This window comes from Musa acuminata, chromosome BXJ2-6 (assembly GCF_036884655.1).
Source record: "Musa acuminata AAA Group cultivar baxijiao chromosome BXJ2-6, Cavendish_Baxijiao_AAA, whole genome shotgun sequence".
NCBI lineage: Eukaryota > Viridiplantae > Streptophyta > Magnoliopsida > Zingiberales > Musaceae > Musa > Musa acuminata.
Window position 1 is genome coordinate 10,542,327 of NC_088343.1, and position 18,592 is coordinate 10,560,918.

Below are 18,592 nucleotides of genomic sequence, written 5' to 3' on the forward strand. Positions count from 1 at the left end.
AAACTGAGGAACTCTACATTAGTAAAAAAGATGATTGATTTGGGCCTCGTCAAAGCTTCATTGTCTTAGGAAAATCATGTCACTTGTATAATTGCTTAGATGGAAAAATGTTGCCCCACTGAAAGGTCAAGTGAAACAATCAATAGTTGAGTTCATAGGAAAACCTATAGGTCATGTAACTAAAATCAAGTATCTTTGATAGACATTTTCATATGTGACATTGAACTTTGTTTTTGATATTTCTAATTCTGTAGCTGGTACATCCCAAGTTATGAGCCAGATTGTTAACCCTATTGAATTTTTTTTCTCAGATTGTAACATTTATTCTCTAGGATTGATGATGCACTGTTTCTGTCTCCTAGAGAAAAGAGAAGAGAGCTAATGTGTTGATAAGTTGAACCACCTCAGACCCATGGTGTCCACAGAACAATGACAAAGAAGTCGAAATGTGTTAGGAATCTAAAAAGACAACCCTAATGTATTATTCCAGAGTTGGTCTTCACTTGAAAATATGGTTGGAAAAGAACCACAATTTCCTCTCAAATCCTTTGCCAAGAGACCTTAAGTGCTCTGCCACATCCACACAAATTCCATTTCAAATAACCTATCAAAGTCATGGCAGTCTCTAAAACTTACAGGTTGTGGTGTCTGGATGTACCTTGTGTCTTAGTTTGCCACGTAAAAGAACTGATGGACACCATGTTGAGATTAACGAGGATCACTCATGCTCCAGATATTTGGATTGCTTCTCTGACCTCCAGTTCTAGTTAGCAAGATATAAATTTCTCATGATTGTTATTGGTGAAACAGATGGCTTTAGTTAAGATGTTTTAGATCTGATAACAGTACATTTGAAGTAATCTGTTAATGAGTTTTTAACTTATGTCCTTGACATGTGATATTTGAGCCTAGCATGCATAGGTAGCTCTTTGGAACTACTAGTTTTTCCAAAGTGTTGCTTTATGTGAAAGAAATGTGAACAGCCTATGGATAATTTTTGTGCCTGATTGGTTTGTTTGCACTTCAACTTCCTTCTTTGTGGACAACCACAAAGATTGTACATTTTGAGCATCTTCTTGAGGATGTTATAAACTAATGGGATGAGACAATTGCCTCTCATAATTGTGCTAGGACATGACCCAGGATCAACTTCTGTATTGAATCATCATCATGTGTGTGTGTGTATATATATATATATAGATATATATATATATTATTATACACACACACCTCATGGGAATGTTCTATGGCTTCTGGCCTTTTCTTATATCCTTGTTGAGATACTATCTCAGATATTGTGTGGATGCATTGTACCAGTTGATGTCATACTTTATTTGACACCAATAGTTCTTCTAGAAGCAAACTTGGTTTCATTCTCACCCATTGATGAGGGCATCAGGGACAGCTGTTGGCCATGTCACAATTATTGGGCAGGCATTTTAATAGGCTGGACCCACTTCCAATGCTTATCTTTCAAGAAGATAAATCTGCTTTCTGTGATGTTGTTTGTTCTTAGTGACTTACTACCCTTAAGATGAAAGAAAAAGAAAATAATAGGACTTTGCTTTCTGTGGCTTTGATTCCAGGATTTTTGTCTTGAACTCCTAATGTCAATAGTATGGTCCCAATTCTGACATCATAGCTTTTTGTGACTGAATTTTTTATTTAATTATTATGTAACATTTTGTATTAGTTGCTTGCAGGACTCAAACTTTTTAGCTATTCATTACATGCATCAAACATCTCTCTTTATAGGCTGTATAGGTTGTTTTTCTTTTTCTCAGTTTTTTTATTATTTTGAATTCTTAACTTATTTAGTTGCAGATCTCTAGAAGAATCAAAAAAATAGTTTCTCATAAAAAATATATATAATTCATCCTTGAGATCTATCCATAAATAATAAAATTATATAGGAGTAATAAAAATAAATATTTATCTTGAGATATTTGAATTGATTAATATAATATTATAAAAATGATAGATTTTAGGTATGAGTGTCATATATATGTATATATATGTGTGTATATATATATATATATATATATATATATATATATATATATATATCATTTGATATAATAATTTTTGTTTTTATTTTTTTAAATATAGAATGAATAATTCCTGTGACCGAGAAACGCTGGTAAATGCATTGCATGAATAGATAGATGTGGAAAGCAGATTATTTTGGTCTAAGCTCAGGGCTTTGCTTTGGACCCAAGTAACGTGCCGTGCAAACCGGGGTGGGGTCCAATCTGCGGTGCTGTATGCTTCAACATGTGTTTGACCAAAACTACCCTTGTCATCGTCATGATTTACGTCTTTTTGTGGGGAGTGAGAAAAGATGTCCGGATGCTTTTTCTCGAGTACCAAACAATCTTTCCTCCTCCCTCATAACTCTGAGGTTAGGAAGTCATTCAATGCTGATTTGATCACCGTGTCTTCCAAGTCAGGGCCGGGAAACTTAATAGGACCACGGCATCCTTTTGCTGACGTAATTTGGAATTAGAAAATATACAAATAAGATTGAGATGGTAATTTCCAAATAAAAATTAAGAGAAGCCAATTATTCACCATAAGAAAGACTCGCCTTCCATCAAATGGGGGAGATTTAGGCGGCCATCCCCTCTCATGACATTTCACCATCAATACCACATGTGCATGGCAAAGAAAACAAGTGTTCTAGATGAAGGTAGAAGGCTCTAAGTCGGTCTCCCTTGCAATAGGACAAGCGCATCAATAGCACATCTAGAAGCCCATGACTTTGCATCCACCTCTCCCACCACACACACACACACACACACACAAAAAGCTTAGAAAGGAAAGGTGACGGGAAAAGGACCCCAAATGACTCCTGCATTAAAACCTGACCTTGTCTTGCTCAAGACACAAGCACATGCCCTTCCTCCCTCCTCACCATTTACACCATCCTCATCCTCATCTCTCTCTCTCTCTCTCCCCGTCTCTTGCCATGATAGCTCACCGACAACGACGAGAGTTCTCCACCGGAGACCAGTTCAGTTTTGCGAATCCAACCCACGGCGCAAGCGACGGACAGACGATGGAGCGTGCCACGGTTGCAGCAGGAACCAAAGCCGAGCTCGGCCCATGGACTCGGAGAGCTTCCTTGAACCTCTCCGGTTACAGCCAGCGCGACGGCGACGAAGATTTCCGATGGCTGCCCAAGGAGGATGGCGATGACTCCGGCACTCCCTCGCCGCCGTTGTGGAAGAACGTGGGCCTCCCGGCGACTCGGTCTGCCGACAATTCCCCGGCGCACAAGCACCACCACGGTATGCAGGCGTTTCCGACGTCACGAGCTGAGGAGATCGCCAGGTACCGGCAGGAGATGTTGGACTTGGTGAGGGACATGCCGGAGCCCGCATACGAGCTCTCGCTAAGGGACATGGTGGAGGCGCCGAGGGTGGCGAAGACGGTGCAGGAGATGATAGAGAAGAGGAGGACAGAATCGAAGGATCGAAGTAAAGAGAAGAGAAGGCTGTTGAGGAAGGAGAGCATCGAGACCGGGGTGTTCCTTAAGATGTTCGTGCCGATTTCCATAAGAGGAGGGAGAAGGAAGAGCTTTGGGGGGTCTAATACTTGCTCAAAGGTTTCACCGAGGCCCGTCTCGGCGGAAGCAGAGAAGGGTGGGCTTGGGGTCACGGAGGGAGAGTGGTGGGAGAAGGAGTTGGGTGGCAGAGGAAGCAGCAGCAGCAGCAGTAGCAGCTCCAAAAGCAGCAGCGGTAGCAGCTCCAAAAGTAGCAGCGGAAGCAGCACAAGTAGAAGCGGTAGCAGGTGAAACTTCTTCTTTCTCATCTGCAACTACATAATGAAGAAGATTCCATGATTGTAACATAATGGTTTGATGTTGCAGGAAGATGAACGGCTGCTACGCTTTCTTCCTCACAAATAAAAGCAGCTCCAAGGAAATTTAGGGATGCCAAGTATTTTGTTTTGCTGATCACTGGAAGAAGAGAATGCAGCATGACATGTACAGTGGTTTCGACTTGTGCTTTGATCTCATATGTTTTTAAATCTAGTTTATGAGAGGCTGAAAATTATGGTTTTAATTGTGGGGTAAATTTCCATCCATGACAAGAATTTTGAAGTTAGATTGGTAAGAGAAACAAGATTGAAACTTGTCTTGTTTGTGGAAGAGGAAGAACAGGACATACGGTCGACCTCTCTGTTCTCCCTTCACTTTATTTGTTGTGTAGTAATGTACAAATCAGTCTCTCTCTCTCTCTCTCTCTATATATATATATATATGTATGTATGTATGTATATGAAAAATATTAAAATATATTTTATTATTAAAATATCAAATAAGGAGAAGAGAATTAATTGGTAAGGAATCACATAATCCACGTGGCAATTGCAGACCTCCCATGCACGTACGCGAGTGTCGTCACCCCCTCTTCCAAATGAACCCTATTCGGAATTCCTTCACGTATTGGCTTAATTTTGAGTTGAGTTGAAACCAAAAAAATATTTACAAAATTAAATCAAGGTTGAAATGAAAAATTATTTTATTTTTATTCAAAAATATTTAGAAATTAAACATCATGTAAATACAATCCATGAGTAATGGAATTTTTCTTGTGTAAAAAAAATCAGAAAACAAAAAGGAAAAATATTCACTCATTTCATATTTAAATATAAAACAAAAGAAATGTTTACGTAATGCTTTGAGATTCGCGCAGATAGCCAGGGAGGAAGGGGAACGGGACGGGGAAAGTGAGGTGACGGCACCGGGGAGTAACGGTATCTGTCTGTGGCTGTTGAGATTTCATCGCGCGTTCCTAACGATAACGACGACGACGACGACGCGCTTCCTCCTCCTCGAAACCCCACCATCCAAAACCTACGACTCCATCTTCTCCCGTCGATCGCTCTTCGGATTCGCCGTTTGATCGACGCAGAATCAGTCACCTTCCATCGATCTCGCGCGCTTCGCTGCCGCCGAGCGCTGGGAACCGCCGGGTCGCGAGGTTTTAGGGTTGGATACGAGAGGAGCGGCGGCGGATGAGCGGTTGCCGCGGCGGCGAGAGGGGCGGAGGAGAGCCGGAAGGATGGCACAGCCAGAATTGGCTCCCCGAGGGAGCTGGGTGGCGTCGGCTTACAGGGGCATGTCCGCCGACAATATCAAGGGCCTGGTGCTTGCCCTCTCCTCGAGCGCCTTCATCGGCGCCAGCTTCATCATCAAGAAGAAGGGCCTAAAGAAGGCTGCGGCCTCCGGGATTAGGGCTGGTGAGGAGAACTTCGCTTCTTGATTAGGTTTCTGTCCCTTTCTCTGTGTTGGCATCACTTTCTTGATACTCTTGCTGATCTGCTGATGAGACCCTCTTTTTGTACTTCTTTTGGTAAATTTTTTGTCACCATTGACGAAAAAGATTCCTCCTTTATCGAAGTTGGATGGAAAAAACAGAAAACCCGACCAAATCATCCCGATCGATGCAACAACATCACCCGCAATAGTTTACTAGTAGAATAATGCTAGTCACCAATGCAGCTTGATGTCTAAATACCGTACATTATGTGGATACTTGATTTCATCCGAGATCTTAATTGGTTTCATCTGATTACAGGGGTCGGAGGTTATTCTTACTTGTACGAGCCACTTTGGTGGATTGGCATGATCACAAGTAAGATTGCTTTTTCATTCCATTAGCATGGTATCTACTATCTTTATTAGTCCACGAGCTATTTGTGTTGTTGTCATCAAGAGATCTTGTTCTGTGCATTATTGATTACCGCCTAGCTGCTTTGTGCTGGACCTGAACCCAAGCATGTACCAAGGGTTGGTAAATGGTCTCACACTAAGCTTGCTGAAATGGACCGTGCAGACCTTCGTGGCCATCATCGTTTAACATTTCATTGACCCTAAGAGCAGCTTGCTTTTGGTCATATACTAACATTCAATCATTTGTATCCTGATGCACTTCAATTTATTGCTTGAGATTTTAATTAATGTTTGAACTCTGTTAACTATCTTATTAAGATGGCAAAGGTTCAAAAGAAATGCTTTTGGTGGTATACATTCTTTCTCCAGATGTGCTCATTTACAACAAATGGAATACTGCTTGTACTAGACAAACCTTAGGGAGCATCACTAAGATGCAATTGCGAATGAAATATCTCCTTGTGGATCATGTGGAAGAGTATGGGAAGTCAACGGCGTTTTTGACAAGTGTTTTGCAACGTTTGTTCTATGATTTGACAACTCGTATTTCTTAGCCATTAGTTGATCATATCCTAGTATGTTGCGCAGACATATTTATTGCTGCATGAATTACTTGTCTACTTATTGCATTGGTATCCAACCACCAGTGAATTCTAACATTTTGAGCTGATGATTAGTGATCGTGGGTGAAGCTGCCAATTTTGCTGCTTACGCATTTGCTCCGGCCATTCTTGTGACTCCTCTTGGTGCACTTAGCATAATAATAAGGTATTACTGTGAGTTCCATGTCATTTATTTATGAAAAATATTCACATTTTATTGCAATGACCATTTTTATTTTTCAGTGCGGCATTAGCACATATTATCCTACGGGAAAGGCTGAATATTTTGGGTATTGTTGGCTGTGTTCTTTGTGTTGTGGGATCAACGACAATTGTTCTCCATGCTCCACAGGAGAGGGAAATCGAATCCGTGAAGGAAGTGTGGAATCTTGCTACCGAACCAGGTCTTTGTATATTATTGTGAGGGATAGCGATCTGCCTTGAGTTGCTTTTGCTTTTACCTGGCAGTTCTTTATGATACTCGTCACTTTGGTTTCAATTTGAAGTCTAATAAATGTTTGAAGTATTACTGAGGCTCATTTGCATGTTCTTTGCAGCCTTCCTCTGCTATGCGACTATCGTGGGTGCAGTTATTTTGGTGCTCATTTTTTGTTATATCCCTCGGTATGGGCAGACAAATATAATGTTTTATGTTGGTGTCTGTTCCCTAGTTGGTTCTTTATCGGTAATGACTTGTCCCTACATAATTAGTTTCATGTGTTTCTTGAGCTTTTATGATGTTCACTTTTATTAAATCTCAAATTGGACAGGTCATGAGTGTCAAAGCTCTTGGGATTGCTCTAAAATTAACATTTTCAGGAATGAATCAATTGATATACCCACAAACTTGGGCTTTCACCATTGTGGTACTTATTTGTGTGGTTACACAAATGAACTATCTAAATAAGGTACCAAGATTTGATGAGTTTCATTATGAATTTCCCCTTTTATCAATATCTTAAATATAATGTGTTATATATGTCTATGTAGTCCATTTTCTGCATGATTCCAACATATTGGACACACTAACAAGTTCTTGATGTATCAATTTCATACTTCTGCCAAAGAAAGTCCATGCTGTGGAAAAGTAGACAGAAGTTTGGAAAAAAATAAACATTGAAAAGGTGACTGGGATGTTCCAGATATTCTGATTAAATGGTCTAGTGACGGTTGGTTCATGAACTTAATTTTAGCTGGGGGACTACTGTTAATTTTGACCAAGTTCTTGAGGTTCTTAGTTCAAATTGTAAAGGCACACAAGTTGCCAACAACTGTCAGTCTTCTATTCTTTTGTTGGCTTGAAGGTAACATCTAGCTATAGTTAGAGAAAATGATGCAGTGCTTGAAGTCTCCGCTTGTGCAAGTGTCCTCATTGTGCTCTATTTTGCATCCTTCTCTTCTCTTTCCTATTTACATTTTATATTTTTCTTTCTTTATTTGGTCCTATTGCTTCACCTATCAATGGCCTACAGCTACAGCTGATACGGAGTCCTGTCACATTCATTACTAAATATGTCAAAGCATTTATTGCTATAGTGTTTCTCTATAAAACAGACGGTTCTTTTAAAGATAACTTTTGTTCCTTTACTTTGTCTAATAAGATCATGTTTCTTATGATTTAGATTGTTTTTAGGCTTTATGTTCTTTATATTGTATGCTTTTTGAAACAAAATGATCTGATATCCATTGTCTGCGATCTATCTCACAATAATGTCTTTGGCAACTGTATTTTTTTTTATATTAGTTTAGTTTTTTTTTTTTTAAGGGAAAGATGGTCAATTTCTTGATAATGCCTATTAATTTGTTATAACTATGGTTGGACTACGATTACATTAGCATATTCATAATGTATGCTTTTTGAAACAAAGTGATCTGATATCCATTGTCTGCAATCTGTCTCACAATAATGTCTTTGGCAACTGTATTTTTTTTTATATCAACTTAGTTTTATAAAAAAAAAAGAAGGGAAAGATGGTCAATTTCTTGATAATGCCTATTAATTTGTTATAACTATGGTTGGACTATGATCACCTTAGCATATTCATAATGTATGCTTTTGAAACAAAGTGATCTGATATACATTGTCTGCAATCTGTCTGACAATATTGTCTTTGGCAACTGTATTTTTTTTTTTTTATATCAGCTTAGTTTTATAAAAAAAAGAAGAAGGGAAAGATGGTCAATTTCTTGATAATGCCTATTAAGAATTTGTTATAACTATGGTTGGACAATGATTACATTAGCATATTCATAATGTATGCTTTTGAAACAAAGTGATCTGATATCCATTGTCTGCAATCTGTCTCACAATAATGTCTTTGGCAACTGTATTTGTTTTTATATCAGCTTAGTTTTATTAAAAAAAAAAAGGGAAAAGATGGCCAATTTCTTGATAATGCCTATTTAATTTGTTATAACTATGGTTGGACTATGATTACATTAGCATATATGCCTTGGAAACAACTATACTGATGCTTAAGATTTTATTACCCCTCCAAACTGCTGCATATCTAAATCAGACACGTACGGAATTAATCTAAGTTCGAGTAAGTCACCGACTTGGTAAGCTGGGTTTCGAAATAAATTGGATTTGTGGGTGCCATAAGCGCGGGCCAATAACCCTTTTTAACTGTCTGTCTTTTAACTGTAGGCACTTGATACGTTTAAGACGGCAGTTGTATCACCAATTTACTATGTGATGTTTACATCGTTGACCATTTTGGCTAGCACGATCATGTTCAAGGTAATGCTTGCACTTGTTCTGTTAACTTCATTTATTTTCATTAGAAGAATGATAATATTGGACGTCATAATGCAAAAAAGTATGCTACACAGCTTTAGTTTTCCTTCATTTGTTCCTCCCATTGGCTTATTTTACCATGCTTTAGATTTTTCATTATCGTATCAAAACAACTTACAAGTATATCTGAATGGTTATCCTTTGTTTCTTGTTGTTGATTTATTTGAGATGCTCTTCTTTTGCCTTTGGATCTTCATATCATTTCTTCTTAAGTACGCACTAGCAGATGGAATAACCCATAAGCATAGAATTTGAGTCTAATTATGATAATTAAATGATGTTTTCTAGATTTGAATACTGCTACTAAGCTTCCGGAGGTAGTGAATGTTATACGTCTGTCTCTATTTCCTCCTCGAGGAAGAGACACTGCTGGGATGCTGGTTTTCTTGGTTCTCTCAGGACAACTTAGGAGATTCGTATGTGCACCACATTGTCACCAACAGTTACAGATTTCTTTTTTGAGATGCCTTGGCTACTTTTTTTTCTTTTCTTTTCTTTCAACTTAATGAATTCCCAGCATTCTTTGTAGAGTTCTGCGTGGATTCTGGTCATAGATGAATCGGTGTTCTTGTAATTGTACTAGCAGGAATGGGATGGGCAGAACCCGACGCAGATCGTCACGGAGATGTGCGGTTTCGTGACGATTCTTTCAGGGACATTCCTGCTTCACAAGACGAAGGACATGGCCGACGGTGGTACGTTGTGGTTCTCCGTCGAGGGTGTTGATGTTGCAGTGCACACCATACTTGATCGAAGAGCTGAAAGCTTGGTTTTTTGTTGATAGGTCTTGCGACATCGCCGTCGCGATTCCACAAGCATGCCGATGAGAACGGTTACACCTACGAAGGAATTCCTCTCAAGTGTCATGAGCCTTCGAGGGCGCCGTGAGGTGAGCCAACCAAGTACGCTCTCAGTCTAGCTTTTAACTACCAGAGAATACAGCTGCCTGCATTCATTGGCTTAAATGGCATCAAACTGGCTCTTTGGATGATACCGAGGAATCAGTGAACGCCATGTCAAGATAGATTCCAAGCTTACTCTAATTCTAGGCATCTGAGTAGGTATTTATTTTTCGTTGAAGGACTGACTGGTAGTAGATAGATAATCCATGTTCTTTTGAGCTACTATACCAGAATTTCTTGGTGGGGGCAATCTCCACCGTGACAGTGACCTTCCCAATGAATTCTTGGCCTCTGCCACAGAAAGCAGAGATATCCCCACGATTCCTGATGCATGCGAGCGGCTACGCCATTCGTACGCCGACCAGCCAAGAATAACTTCGATTACTATGTTCATTATGGATCACAAATCGTATGACTGATACCCGACTCGGTTCGGCCGGACCCACTTGCTTGGATGAGTCCAAATTAAGTGTCTCACAGAGCGTGGACCGCCCCATACCCCTCTCACCGCCTCCCCTTTTATCGACCCGCCCCTTCGTAAAGCAAATCTTGTACTCAAACCCCCCACATGAATTCCTCCGGTGGGGGAATCGACGTCTCCTTTAGACCCACCTTTTCGGGGGCTACCCTCCTCGATATCTACCTCCTTTTTCTCCTTTAGGTTATACACATGTTGGTCTACAAGCTCCCTACGTTTGTAGTTGTCGTTGATGATGTCCGATTCGATCCGCTTCCAGGTGCAAAGAATCAGGAAACTTGAAGTGACCAATTTGACTTAGAACTTATCGATATTGTTTGATTCCTGACACGATGACGAGTGGGGGAGTCGGTCGGGGCTATCTGGACGAACCAGATTGAACCAATCATGTGATAGGCATTATTGAGGTGTTTTTGAACTGCTTTGGAACGACAGGCTGTTCCAAAGAGACGAAAATGGAGATAAGGATCCCGGAGATAGAAATTTTTATACGGAGACTGGAGGAACACAGGTGTTGTATAGTCACCAACAGTCCTTTTTGTCTACGTCGTATCATATTACCCAAAAGATGGGTCCACCAACACACGGGTTGTCATACTAAGATGTCCAGGTGTTCCCAACTCAGAAGAAGAAGAAGATGATGATGATGATGTTGTATAAAGATTCTCAGACATTACATGTACTCATCCAAATTAAATCAGTGATTCTGCAGAGGTCGGATTGCTTACTTTAATCGTATTATAAAACCACTGAGACGACTTTTAATTGCCTACATATTGTCTCTGAAGTCAATATGTAGGTAGGCACACTACCATACACTGATTGACTCTTTCGTAGGACTCGTCTCCCGTGGGAGTGGGATTCGATTTATGTATCCCTTCCGAGGAACGGCCACAGTAAACGACGGCAGTACAATAGTGACAAAGCGTAGAGAGACTTGGCAGCTTCTGCGGCCTATCATCTTAGTAACTAGTCTTAAATGGCCGGTAGAGATTGAGGTCGGTGACGACTCCGGCGACGGACCCGATGGCTGCGGCGATGCTGACCGCGAGGCAGGCTAAGCTTAGCATTTGCAGGCACACCCACCTGGTGCTCCACCTGGGGATCCTCTGCCGCACAATGTACATCTCCACCGGGAAGTAGACGGTCAGCGGCCAGAAGCCGAGCGCGCCGAGCAGGCCCACCACGTCGTTGAAGAAGGGTAGCAGCATCGAGATGACGGTGGTCAGCACCACGAAGGCGGAGCGCCACACCAGGCGGAAGAGGCTGAGGTTGTAGCGCCGGGTCGAGGTGAGGGGGACCGCGATCTCCTTGGCGATGAAGGTGGACTCCGGCCACGTCTTGACCGCCCACTTCTCGATGAAGGCGAAGAGGGGCTGGCAGAAGACCTGGTAGGCGCCGACCAGGTGGACGACGATGGCGGCGTTGGCGATGTTGAGGAGCCAGTAGGGGTTGTAGAAGCCGAAGCCGGTGAGGAGGTTGCCGGGCGCCGAGTCGCCGAACGCGGCGTAGCCCATGCACCCGCACAGCATGTAGAAGAGCGTGGTCACGACGATGCTCAGTAGCGACGCCTTCTTCATCACCTTCGCCTCTGTCGGCGGTGGGGCTCTGATGGTGTCCTGAAGGAACGACAGCATGCCAGTGAAACCAAGGAACAGTTGCAAGATCAAAGTCGATCGATCGATCGATCGATTTAGCTCGCTAGACAGCCGAAACACACCTGGATTTCGATGAGCACGACCGAGAAGGAATAGGCGAAGGCAATGTCGCCCAAGGCCTTCAGGCTGAGCCATATCTTCTGTGTAGGGGAGATGACGCCGATGCTGATTCCGGTAAGGCTGCCTTTGAAGCTTTTGTTGCCTGTATTGAGTGAGACGAAAGCATGACAGAAAGAGAAGGATTAGGATGCTTCAACCGAGTCGGTCATAGGAGTCCGGTGATGGAGGCGCACCGATGACTTGGACGATGCCGAGGGCGAGGCCGATGGACGAGTAGGTGAAGGACATGACCGCGGCGACGATGGAGAGCCACCATATCTGATCGAAGTCGGGGATTTGCGACAAAAAAATCTCCGCGACGCCGAACATGATCATGTAAGGATTGCTAGAGGTGAGGCATGGGTTCTTGTGCCCTTTCTCGTGGAAGCAATCGGACCTCTTGATCGCCCTGTTTCCCGCAGCAAAAACAGAGCCACTCGTTTAGAATGAGAAAGAAAGAAGCTTTCTCCCGGAACAAGAGTGAAAGCTCATATTGTTTGCACCCACTCACATCATGCTAATGGAAGCGGCTATGGTGTAGCCAATGGCGACGCCGAAGAGGTTGGCGTACTGGATGAATCCACACAGCTTGACCTTTAGCCCACCTGTGTTGTTCGAGGCAAGAAGGGGAGGTAAGCACTCGGTCTACAACTGGCGGAAAGATGTCACCTTGGCCATGTCGTTTGCGCGAACTCACCGAGGTACGCGTGGACCGCATCCGTGTAGTTGTAGTTGCGCTTCCCGTTGATGGGGTCGCCGGATCGGTAGCAGTCAGCGAGCAGAGTGGATGTGTAGTACGTGACGAACGAGAAGAGGAACATGACCACCGGGCCGGCGACCCAGCCGAGCTGCGCTATGGTCCAGGCCAACGACAGCACGCCGGACCCGATCACCGCCGTGACGATGTGGGCGGTGGCCGTCCACACGGTCCCTGAAACCAAGGAAAAGCCCAAAACTTCCCTCCTTGAGACGACGAAAGCAAGAATCTAGAGCGAAGAAGAAGCAAGAAGTTGACTAAAAAAACCAGTTTCGATCTTTACCGGTCCTCTTGAGCCGCCCATCGTCATCGTAGCTCTTGGTGGCCCCCTGGAGCTGATGCTCATGGCCGAGCTCAACCGAGACATCCAAGGGAGTAAAAGCCGGTGGTTGGTAACCCATCTTGCGTCCAAAAACAGAGAAAACACAGCAAAGGTGAGACCTTTTTGCCTCACTATTCTAATGGCAGCAGAGAGAGAGAGAGAGAGAGAGGTGGAAGCTACGGCACAAAGAAGTCACCTCTCCGTCGTAAAAAAACGATCTTTTCTCCAGAAAAAGAGACAATTAAAGGAGAAACAAGCAAAAGGTGGCTCAGTTCGTGCTACAAAACCGAGGCAATTACTACCGAGAAGAAGGAACAGAGGAGGTGTGGAAGGCAGTGAGGGAGAGAAGGTTGTTGGGTCGCGGCTTTATATAGAGGTGGGGAGGCAGCGAGAAGAATCTATCGATAGAAGCACCAAAGGACAGCGTGCCAATTGCCACGCTTTGACGCGGAGGTCAACGACGCGGCGTCGTCCCCCAACCTCCACTACCACTCTCTACTCTGTATCAGAGCCTAATCTCTCCCTCTACCTGCTGCGAGCACCCCTTAATGCGTCCACCACTGTTTCTATCTCTTCCCCGTTAAATCTCTTGCTTCCGACCTTTTCTTCCTCCTCGACAACGATGCATGCATGCAAGCACCAAACTAGAGGCACAAATTGAATGGAGAAAAAGAGTACAGAGATCTCTTGCCTTGTGCATCAACTTCACCGTGTTTCTTCTGTTGCTGCTGAAGGAAGAGAGGAGAAGTGATAGGACTGCTTTTGTCTTCTCTGAATATATAGAGGAGAATGAGAGAGCGAGGGAGAGAGAGAGAGGTCATTAATGGCTCTTCTCGTTGAGGGATTGTATGTTTCTGATAAGAAAGATGCCATTGCCCGAGGTGTTAAAATGATAGTAGTAATGATAACAGTAACAATAACAAAAATGATGGTAGATAAAGCAATTAATTTGAGTGGATCCTTCTTCTTATTTGATGGAATCTGCTATTTTGATGCATTAATGAAATTGAAATCAGGATATTTTATTTTTCTTCCTTTTTGTTCTATTTTTCTGGAGATTTTTCTTATATCATAAAAAAACAATTGTTTTTTAACCACGCCACAACTGTTAGTGTGTGGCCCACTCGGGTACTCGCATGGCAATTCGGAGTGGATGTGGGGCCCAAGCGGGACTCACAAACCTGGTCCTCGTCCATCAGGTTAGGCAACGCGGGTACGGAAGGCTAGAATTCTCTACTCGTGCAAAAACGTATGGTATAATTAGCCGACGCGTCGACCTTACGCCGCGTTGGGTGTCCAGATGTGGGTCCCGCGGTCGAGGGAGGTCAAGAATCGATTCTTTGGCGGAGGTAAAGACAAGGGGTTGGCGTATCAACGTCGCTGTCCATGGACACTGCACTTGGCGCCGCGAGGTCTATGATGTGATGGACCCTTTCTTTACCTACTGCTTTAGCTAATCCTCCCTTAATATATGCGATTAGGTTTAGTGGCCTGACTATTAAGGTTTTCCACAAATATTTATTCTCTTTAATCTATTTAATAGATTTTCCATTAACATTAATGTCTCAACGAAACACCGTCAAATATCAATCCCGAAAGATGACAATCAAACTACGTCAGCTACGATTTTGTTGTTATCATGATAATGTTAATATTTGAATGTGTCGGATGAGTTACGTTATTTCACACTTAATTAGATGATTGATTACTAAAAATTTTCATTCAACATTAACGGCCAAGAAAGATAATTAAGTTTTTTTTCTTGTCAATCTCACATCATCATCATCATCATCATCATCGTATTAATTTAATATTTATCAAACATTTTTCTACCACTTTTAGGTTTTATTGAAGCACTAAAGTAAGCAGCTAATTCATGGCATAATGGCATGTGATTTATCTCTAACACAGCAGCCATCTCACATCCACTTAATCTTTCTAGTGAGTGGTGCAACAGTGAAAGGCATCACTTTGCTCTTTGCCTTTACCAACAATCTTACTCCCATTTGTGTAAGAGATGTTTATCTACATGCTAAACTCATGTTTTGATGCTAAAGCAACCTGCAAAGCCTAATTGGTGCAATGCAATACATCTCAGAAACATCTTCTTGAAAAGAGTAATCACAAATGTACATACACTACATAATTCACTAGATTGTCCAAGATAAATCATAAGCTGCTTGCAAGTTGTTTATATTCTCTCATACAAATCCAATCATGGAGAGCATAAAAAATACTGTTCAAACCATCCAAGCATTTGTTCAGAAATAGAGGTTTGATGATGCCACAAGTCAAAAAGGTGTTCAGATATTCTGATCTACTGTGCTTGAAAGTAACCATAGGAATCATTTGACCACTGTTTTGTTCATTATGGTAAGTAGTCATCAAACTTTTGGACATCCTGCTAAGAACATTAGTTGGAACACTTTGATTGATGGTTCCCTCATGTCCATCTCCTGCTATGAAATTATCTGAAACTATGTTAGAGGGGAATCACTCTCTTAAACAACTAGTTTTTGTAGATCTCATTGTCAAGCATCGATCATCCTTATCTGAACAAAGATCAAATGTTTGTGCAAGAGAAGACAAATGTGTAGCTGCTGACAAGTTGCCAGTATTTCTTCAGAACTCAACAACTGAGCCAGCCAGTAGAGGATGCTACCAACTTTGCTAACCAAACCTCAATATTTATGATCCAAGTTCAATGAGGGGTGCTGAATAATGTTATGATCTGGGAGCTTAAAGTTCATTCATGTCATTAGACTTTGGATGGCCTGCAGCACATCATTGACAAGATTGTCAAGATAACATAAGCATGAAATCTAAGTTGTGCACTCATAGAAGAACACATCAACAGGAGATGGAAGTGTAAGCAGCTATTCAAGACTAATTTGATTGACTGCTTTTTCAGCTCTCATTTTGTCATGGATTTGTGCAGAATAAAATAGAGGTTGGATATGAGGTGGGGGATGCCAAAGTTCAAAAGGGGCATCGGTTCTTCTGAACTAACTATGCTTGAAAGCCAAAGAGAAGGAATCATGCACTACCTTTGCTTTCACGTCTGCAATCCCTGTCAAGAATATGAAGAAGAGTTTACTATGAAGAAGGAAGAAGCGAATGCAAAGAGTTAAAACGTATCGAATTTTTTCTGATGCAACACACGGTATAAGGAATTTTAAGCTCTTTATTGTCTTTGAAGAGGTATAATTAACATTGAAAATTTGTATCTTCCTTCGGATTTTTCTTAAGTGGTTATTTTTTCGAACTTAAGAAAGAAAATATAGATTTTTTGAGAAAAAAATATCGAAAGACGTTGCGGTGAATGCCGATGAAGTATGAGTTAACCCAATTTAATTTGAATGTATATATGTAAGGAGTCTGTTGGACCGAACGAGGGATTCAGATATTCATTGGATGATCGATCGGTATAAAGACCGAAGTCAAGTGTGGTACTCATCGAGATCCCTCCGATGCTATTATTAATTTTGAGTAAACAGTAATCTCTATTACCATAAGACTTTTTATAATATATTTAACCTGTTTTTTTTAGTATTTATCTCATGTCCTTACGTTGATTAGGCTGTCATAGATTGTTTATTGGCACCAATATTGCCCCTTTCAAGTGATGAATAACATAAAATAACATTGTCCCACAAAATCTCATGCATGCATGCCGGACATTAGTTTATGATCATGTAGTAAATAGAACTTAGATTACATTCTATAAGCTAGCGTGCATTATGCATACTGAAGACCTACGGAAAAAGAGAATTTGTGGGAAAAGAACATAAGAAACATTACTGAAATGCGGCAAGCAATATTAGACAAAATTCCTTTAGTGGTCCAAAGTGATAATGCTCAACCAAGGAAGAACATAGGAAGAAGCAACAACAACAACAAAAAGGAACAGTAAGAGGTTGCTCTCACATAACTTAGATGATTGGATCAACTATCTATGATATTGATGGAGTCCAAGCAAGGAAAAATAGCTCTGATGTGGATAAGCATGCAACACGAGAGGTAAAAATTGTGAATTATGATCTCAATTGCCATGTGCACAAGAGTAATTATCTGATGAAAAAAGGCTTCCAAACTGTGATTTGATGACCTATCACCATCAAGTCATGTCCTTAATTAAGTGGTCAATAGCCTGAACCAATATGTAAGTGTTATGTCAGAGCACATGGAAGAAGATAAAACATGTGTAGTTTTGATATATTAGAATATGATTAAGAAACTATTTGTAGTTTTGAGATTGACTGATCAGAAAGGTAGCCATTTTTTTTATTGAAGTATATGATTGGAAGTAGGCTTTGATATCAAAGATAACACAATAATATGATGTTAGCATCAAGTCATCAATTATATATATATATATATATATATATATATATATATACATATATATACATGTATATATATATATATATACATATATATATATATACATGTATATATATGTATATATATATACATGTATATATATATATGTATATATATGTATATATATATATATATGTATGTATATATATATATGTATGTATATATATATATATATATATGTATATATATATATATATATGTATATATATATGTATATATATATATATGTATATATGTATGTATATATATATATATATATATGTATGTATATATATATATATATATATATATATATATATATATATATATATATGTGTGTGTATATATATATATATGTATATATATATGTATATATATATATATATGTATGTATATATATATATATATATACATATATATATATATATATATATATATATATATATATACATACATATATATATATATATACATACATATATATATATATATATATATATATACATATATAATCCAATAAATTAAAAACTTACTCGTTTCAACATCTATCATATATGTGTAATATTTTAGGCCCAATATTAAACTGACCATAAGTCATATTTATCAAAACTTCTTCTAGTTCAATGAATTATTATGCAGATAATAATTCACTTGACTCATCGACTACGGACGTACTATGTCACTACGTCATAGTCCCTAGACGATACAAGAGAATTCAATTCATGGACGTATATATCCTTAATTAACATGTATCTATAGTCCCTCATCCTTCTAATTTCCAAAGACTGTATATCAAGTACGGTGTTGTCAGGCTCATACGATTTTTGTTGAATCTCAGATTTTGATGATGAAATCAATTAATGAGTTTGTGATCTAATTTATATTTTAAACTGACTAGTTTTGACTAAGGAGAGACAAATTGATTAAAGCAA

General features: G+C 40.3%; 3 protein-coding genes across 5 annotated transcripts; 2 read left to right on the forward strand and 1 right to left on the reverse strand.

Annotated features, from left to right (window-relative positions):
* Positions 1-2,835: 2,835 nt before the first annotated feature.
* Positions 2,836-4,067, forward strand: LOC135614754 (uncharacterized). The gene is made up of 2 exons (XM_065112456.1): positions 2,836-3,792; positions 3,872-4,067. The coding sequence occupies exons 1-2, from the start codon at positions 2,894-2,896 to the stop codon at positions 3,930-3,932; spliced, it is 960 nt and encodes a 319-aa protein (XP_064968528.1). The 5' UTR covers positions 2,836-2,893; the 3' UTR covers positions 3,933-4,067.
* Positions 4,068-4,689: 622 nt separating this feature from the next.
* On the forward strand, positions 4,690-10,248 carry LOC103987674 (probable magnesium transporter NIPA4). Of its 2 annotated transcripts, none has more exons than XM_009406045.3 (9): positions 4,690-5,247; positions 5,586-5,642; positions 6,358-6,448; positions 6,526-6,686; positions 6,840-6,967; positions 7,053-7,190; positions 8,933-9,025; positions 9,669-9,777; positions 9,867-10,248. In XM_009406045.3, the coding sequence occupies exons 1-9, from the start codon at positions 5,070-5,072 to the stop codon at positions 9,968-9,970; spliced, it is 1,059 nt and encodes a 352-aa protein (XP_009404320.2). In that variant the 5' UTR covers positions 4,690-5,069; the 3' UTR covers positions 9,971-10,248. The 2 variants fall into 2 exon arrangements, with proteins under 2 accessions (XP_009404320.2, XP_064968527.1); XM_065112455.1 differs by having other exon boundaries at positions 4,741-5,247; positions 9,666-9,777.
* A 906-nt stretch (positions 10,249-11,154) lies between these two features.
* LOC135614752 (amino acid permease 4-like) lies at positions 11,155-14,013 on the reverse strand. 2 transcript variants are annotated; one of them, XM_065112452.1, is made up of 7 exons: positions 13,990-14,013; positions 13,260-13,377; positions 12,917-13,150; positions 12,731-12,824; positions 12,414-12,628; positions 12,183-12,322; positions 11,155-12,081 (listed from the first exon to the last, which is right to left on the reverse strand). In XM_065112452.1, exons 1-7 carry the CDS (start codon positions 13,996-13,998, stop codon positions 11,425-11,427), a joined length of 1,467 nt encoding a protein of 488 aa, XP_064968524.1. In that variant the 5' UTR covers positions 13,999-14,013; the 3' UTR covers positions 11,155-11,424. The 2 variants fall into 2 exon arrangements, with proteins under 2 accessions (XP_064968524.1, XP_064968525.1); XM_065112453.1 differs by lacking the exon at positions 13,990-14,013 and adding an exon at positions 13,495-13,815.
* Positions 14,014-18,592: the final 4,579 nt, after the last annotated feature.